The 6284-nt window shown below is 41.7% G+C and overlaps 1 protein-coding gene across 2 annotated transcripts; it reads right to left on the minus strand.

Moving 5' to 3' along the window:
• Nucleotides 1-903: 903 nt before the first annotated feature.
• LOC119323545 (serine/threonine-protein kinase BLUS1-like) lies at nucleotides 904-6269 on the minus strand. Of its 2 annotated transcripts, none has more exons than XM_037597228.1 (16): nucleotides 5885-6269; nucleotides 5533-5790; nucleotides 5326-5453; nucleotides 5164-5205; nucleotides 4985-5066; nucleotides 4838-4906; nucleotides 4590-4760; nucleotides 4432-4497; nucleotides 3572-3640; nucleotides 3364-3489; nucleotides 3172-3233; nucleotides 2270-2367; nucleotides 2022-2104; nucleotides 1516-1574; nucleotides 1349-1392; nucleotides 904-1229 (listed from the first exon to the last, which is right to left on the minus strand). In XM_037597228.1, exons 1-16 carry the CDS (start codon nucleotides 6098-6100, stop codon nucleotides 1174-1176), a joined length of 1629 nt encoding a protein of 542 aa, XP_037453125.1. In that variant the 5' UTR covers nucleotides 6101-6269; the 3' UTR covers nucleotides 904-1173. The 2 variants fall into 2 exon arrangements, with proteins under 2 accessions (XP_037453125.1, XP_037453126.1); XM_037597229.1 differs by having other exon boundaries at nucleotides 904-1271.
• Nucleotides 6270-6284: the final 15 nt, after the last annotated feature.

A 6284-nucleotide genomic window follows, 5' to 3' on the forward strand; every position in this document is an offset into this window, starting at 1 on the left:
GCCCAATGAGTGTCGTGGAGGCCGCCGGGTGCGGCGGTTGCTACGGCAGGAGCAGCGGCCCGGTGGCGGCGGCCCGTAGGGGCCCGCCAGGTAGAGGCGGATGCCCTGGACTGCGTTGGCGAGATCGCGGAGTGCTCCCGTGACCTCCTCCAGAGTGAAAACGGCGGGGACCGGCGCAGCGTTGGTGACGGGTGCCGACGGTTAGGGTGCGCTGGCCGAGGTGGACAACGGGTCGGTGGTGGCGGTGGACAGCGAGAGGGTTGGGGTGGGCGGCGGCGAAGACATAATAGGAACCGAGCTAGCTAATACCAAAGTGGTAGGAACTAGGGTTCTACCGGGTCTAGGACGGAGCTTGTAGGGGAAAGACGGAGGCAGGCGAGGTCCTGACCTCGGCGGCCGGCATGCTGGCGTCGTCTCACATGGTGGAAAAGGCGGCGGCGCGGTTAGGGTTCCGGCTCCTCTGGAAGCAGGGCAATAGAATTGTCTTACTGCTTAATTTTCCAAATTTCCAAAGAGGGTCTTATAGTTGTTTATATAATCTCGATGCTAAATAAAAATAAGATAACTTGGGCTAAGCCCCTAACTAAACGCGCCCATTGGGCCTCCTCCGGCTATAAATTACACCGGTCATAACACAAGAACTGAACCCCATGGATCCAAAATTGAGGAGAGAGAGGCGTTGGACGACTAGTTTTTGTCTTCTTTCCTTTTGTTGTGCGCCCTATTTTCAGCTCACCATTTTGATCTAGATAACTTGTAATTCCTAGGATGGCCTCTTTGCTATATTACACCTGTATAATTCCTTTCTCACAGGTTTTGTGATGTCAAGTATCATGTGTGAGACCTGTCCAATTTTGTTTCGGTTTCTACTAAAGGAAATCGAGATCCACCCTTTCTTTTAAAAATTCAAAGGTCAAGTGTTTGAGTACTAAATTACTGGGAAAATCCTCGCGCTTCAAGTTTGTAAGTGTAAATACATCACACCATTGATTTGTAAACTATCACACTGGATCTCTTCTAGAAGCACAATCTATTTCTGAACTAAATGAAGCTAATGCTACTCTACTGAGAAGAACTTTAAGAAAGTGGCACCATATGCCAGATTCTTAGGACAATAAGATCTACACAAATTTGCAACTCTTCCCTAGCTATGAAAAGCACCATCTTAAGTAACTATAGCCCTTGTACTTTGCTATTTTGTTGGACGCATGGCCCTGCTCCTTTAGCCTCTGCCAGAAAACATGAAGAGCAATGTAATTACCCTTTTGCATCTGCCAAACAACTAATAAGTTAAATATCAAATATTAACACTATGAAAAATGATAATATTGAAGATCAATGTAATTACCCTTTTCTTTAAGCCTCACAACCTCATCTTGGGTAACCTGGAGCCTGTATAAGGCAAATATATAACAAGATTAGGAAAGATCCTCAAAGAATAAGGGATATTTCCTTACAAAACGAGAATAATATGTACAAGTAATGAACAAAGTTTTCTTCACACGAAGAACTTACATCCTCTCTAAACATGCAATACGTTCGAGTAGTTCCTTCTCCCTGCGGGTAGATGCTTCCTATTACCTCATAAAAAATGTTTATGAGTAACTACATAAATTAATTGTAAGTATTTCATATGTGAATATGGCATATGTAGGACACGTAGATGACCATTGTGCAAGTAATGCCATAAATATGTACAGATATGTTCCAGTCCCAAAATATAGACAACGAGATTATCTAGGCAGTGTACAGGATTGTGATTCTAAAAACTTGAAGGTGTTAGATTTGTTGTAAGTAAATTTATTTATTCTAATGATGATCAATAAAAACATCCAAATCATATCATATTGTGAGGTAAAGGTAATTAAGTGATTGCATAGATTTTGTTTTGTGAAACACACAGAATATTGTAAATTAACCAAAGAAGAAATGATAGTGCCAATATAAGGTTATACATTATGCAATTTATATAACTTAAAACCATCTAATTATGCCCAAGACATATATCATAAAAATCATACCGTTTCTTCCATTGTTACTTTAAAGCGACCCTTTTGAATGGCCGTTTTTTCTAGATATTCATCCGTACACGTAACATTGGAAACTGCATAAAATAACCACTTATCATTGTGCATGCCAATTGGACAAAATTAAAAAACATAAATCAAGTATAACACAAGTAACAATGAATAATAATTATTGAGTTGTTACTTAAAAATATTCTTTCTCCATCCTAGTTATAGACATTTTACTTTGGAGAAAAACTTGCCTGCTCTTGAAAGTTGCTTGGTAGGTACTTTTGAATGTCCTTCAAATGACTCATGGCGCAAAAGGCCATTAGGGGGTCCATTCTCAAGTTGTTTTCCACTGGTAGAAAAACCTTATGTCAGAAAACAAACTTATGTGTGATATTAATATTCAGAAAACAAACGTATGCATTCAGATGTTGGACTTCATGCGTGAAACAGACCATATTAATGTTTAATTGTATGCTAGATTTCCTAGAAGAGCTATTTGTAGATCAGATACAACATAGATAAGAATAAAAAATATTAGACACAATCGTGTAGTAGTAAAATTAGATTAGTACATTAGTGTCAGAAGATGTTGAGCTCTCGTGGTGCAAATCTATCTAAACCTACTATATATATGCAATACTCCCTCCGTCCCATAATATAAGAGCGGTTTTTACACTACACTAGTGTCAAAAATGCTCTTATATTATGGGATGGAGGGGGTACAATTTACTTCCTTAATAGCATGACTGGTAAAAAGGATTAAATACTACTCCCTCCGTTCGGAATTACTTGTCGCAGAAATGGATGTATCTAGATGTATTTTAGTTCTAGATACATCCATTTCCGAGACAAGTAATTCCGAACGGAGGAAGTAACATTTATGCCAATAAGAAGTAGAAAGACGCAATTTTGATGTAAACTTAAAAATCAAAGAAGAGACATGTTTAACTCCCGTAGAAAAATATTGCCACCATACATAAATACAAGGCGCGTTTTGCAAACAACTTATTCAATTATATGTGCATTATATGAGTGATAACGTTATAGTTTCACATTTCGTAATAAAAAATACATATTTATGGTTGTGAATTTGTCCCTGTTTCTCAACAAAGTGACTATCATTCTATTAAGACATTATATTAAACATCCCAACCTTTGAGGTGTCGATATTGGAGTTGTTGAGCTTGGCGTTTCTACTATTTCAGTACCTACAATCTGAAAGTACAACATGCCATGTTAGTTCAAACATATATTATAATACAACCATTTACCTATATGCTAGTTTGAACTAAAATCACAACACTTATTCTGGATCGGAGGGAGTAATATACAACACCATAATTACCTTCTTATCATCACTAGCATGATTTTGTGGATGCACATCTTGAATCGGAACAATTTCATCCACGGTATCAAGTTCAAATAGGAAACGCAGGTACTCCTCTTCGTCACTATCATTCTCTTCTGAGTACTAGAAATGAAACGAACAATATTTCGTAAAATTATATATGCAATTTTTTTGACAAAATGTTATTGCACAAGTAAAATCATACCAATTTAGCTTGTGCTTTTAAGTCCTCGATATCAAAGTGCCACTGACTAATACCTCTCCAATATTCGTCCTGTTCCATATACGAGAATTGAAATAACTCAAATAATTATTGGATGGTACATTTAAAGCGCAGAATCAAAGCTCAAAGATAGACCAAGGATTAAGGACATGTAACTAATTTAAACCAATGGTTTGATTAACTACATCAATTATTTTAGGTTCAAGTGTAAACTAAATTCCCAAAGTACAATATATAATTTCTTCTGAGTGCCTAGAAAAGAGCACTACAAAAAGTGGTTATCTTACGAATCTTAGGGCATCTCCAACGCGTACCTCAAATCGCCTGCAAACATCCAAACCGCAGTGTTCAAACCATTTTTGTCATCCAACATAGTGTCGCATAAGTCCGTGGACGCGTCTGCATGGCTGAATTTCACTAAACTAGAAGAAACATGGGGGAGGTTTGTGGGACGTCCGCCTGGACAATCAAAAGCCATCACGTGCCCCACTCCACTACCCCTCTCTCCTCTCCATCCGCGCAGGATGGCGGAAGGCCGCTGCTATTTGGCAGAAGGAGGCCAACTTTGACGAAGGCCAAAGTTATTCGGCGTGAGGCCATTGCTAATGGTTCTTATTTGACGGACGACCATTGTATAAGCATGACTATTTGGCTGAAGGCCATTGTTATTTGGCGGCAGGCATTGCTAGTATTTTTTTTATGTTAATAGAGGCGGACATTTGAGGTATGGATTTGGATGGCGAGCTCCCGCATTTGGGTACATAGACGTATAGTGTGTCTGATTTGCGGCACGGTATTGAAGATGCACTTAGCCATGGAAATAAGTCTATAGAGATACTAACATGTGATGTCTTCTCTTTGATTTTATCGTGTGGTTTCTTCTCTGCTTGCAACTTTGCTTCATTCTCCTGCTCAAAAATAATTGACACAAAATTACACCATATATATGCGCGCATATAAAAATGATCAATGGAGAAGGCAAATGAATGTCGTCTCATACCTTTATAGTTTGCACCCTAGCAACCAAAGATGGCACTTTATTTAGCATGCATCTTACGTGATTATCCTCAGACTTCACTTTTTTGAAGAACGGAAGTTGTAGTAACATTTGCGCAGTTGGCCTCTTGGATGGATCTTTTATCAAACATGCACCAATCATTCGCTTAAATGACTACATAAAAAGATAGGAACGAGTAAGCATAGGGACATGTGTGTATCTAAGATTCTAAGAGATCATATCAAGATTACATTTGAAAACTTCTTGTCCTTTGTGTTGTGAAGAGATGGAGGAGCATGTTGTAACGTCATCAGAAAGACCTACACGTCATTTCAGAGACCTCAGTAACTTCTCACAGACATTATGATGATGTAAAATATATCAACGTAAACTAATACCTTTGCTGGAGGTTGGCTAGAGAAAGGAGCGTGGCCATTAGCTAGTTCTAGTGCAGTTATTCCAAAAGACCAAATGTCTGCCCTGGGAATAGTTGTTTGTATGTCCGGTTAAGCAATCGGTATAAAAAAAATAACCAACTAACCTTTACAAGTGGTAAAAATCCAGATAAAAAATTTACTTGAAGTCGTATTCCTTTTGCTCCATCACTTCAGGTGCCATCCTTAAGAACAAACAGAACACCAAATCAGTAGAATGTCAGTATTCATGAGCTGCGGAATCATCAACCCATTCGGCAAAAGTATTAATTGCACAGTCCTAAAAACAACAACTTTAAAACTACCAGCAAGGCGTGCCAACAAGCGTGTGCCTTTTGCCGTTCCTGTTGATCATTGAGTCGTAAACGCTGGCGCTAATTCCGAAATCTGCAAGCTTCACCCCTTTGTGCTGATCAAGCAGTATGTTTCCAGCCTGTGTTCACGCCCGAAACATGAAAAAAAATTACGAAGTGACGTAATCTTCAAATTCAGTACCGGGAGAGCTCAATTACCTTGACGTCCCGGTGTATGTGGCCTTTGCCGTGCAGGTACTCGAGGCCCCTCAGCGTCTCGCGGAGCACGAAGGCTATGAACCTCTCCTCCTCGAACCCTTTGGGGAAGGAGGATTTCATGAGGTGGAAGCAGGAGCCCCCGGCCATGTAGGGCATGACGATCCACAGGTTCTCGTCTTGGGTGAAGGAGCAGTAGGCGCTGAGGAGGTTGGGGTGATCCGTCAGGATCATGGTCTTGACCTCTTCGGAGGCGTTGTTCTGCATGAGAGATGCCGATTAGTGCTTCTATTTTTTACACATTTGTGCGCAGGGGAATCGATTGATATATTGAGTGGAGGAGGCAGGTACGTACGACGTCGGCTTCGGAGCGGAGGGAGAGGTTCATAATCTTGACGGCGACGACCTCGCCGCCGAGCGGGAGGCACCGGGCGCGGCGCACGACGGCCGTGGCACCGTCGCCAATTGGCTCCATCAGCTCGTAATCCTCCGCCCGGATGGGGAACTCCCCCTTCCTCGCCCTCGGGGACGCCCCTCCTTCCCCGCGCTTCCCCTTCTCCTTGGACCCCATTGACCAATGTGGGGAACGCCGGGATTGATCAAGCGATGTGAACCCTAGAACAGCAGCCTAGTCGACTAATTCGGCCTCTCTGTTGCGTGGATCCGACGGGCTCGGTCGACGGGCCATGGCGGTCGATGAACGAGATGTTATAAGGAGGCGCGCGCGGCCGGGATGCGCTTTCTCGTGAGGGGGG

This window comes from Triticum dicoccoides, chromosome 6B (assembly GCF_002162155.2).
Source record: "Triticum dicoccoides isolate Atlit2015 ecotype Zavitan chromosome 6B, WEW_v2.0, whole genome shotgun sequence".
NCBI classification, from domain to species: domain Eukaryota; kingdom Viridiplantae; phylum Streptophyta; class Magnoliopsida; order Poales; family Poaceae; genus Triticum; species Triticum dicoccoides.

What these genes read in the sequence shown, in the direction of transcription:
- LOC119323545 (XM_037597228.1), bottom strand. Translation starts at nt 6,100, where the DNA reads ATGGGGTCCAAGGAGAAGGGGAAGCGCGGGGAAGGAGGGGCGTCCCCG. An exon ending in AAGTAACAATGGAAGAAACG is followed by an intron (nt 1,575 to 2,021) that starts GTATGATTTTTA and finishes ATGAGGTAATAG; the next exon opens with GAAGCATCTACCCGCAGGGA. An exon ending in TGTGAGGCTTAAAGAAAAGG is followed by an intron (nt 1,230 to 1,348) that starts GTAATTACATTG and finishes GTTTTCTGGCAG; the next exon opens with AGGCTAAAGGAGCAGGGCCA.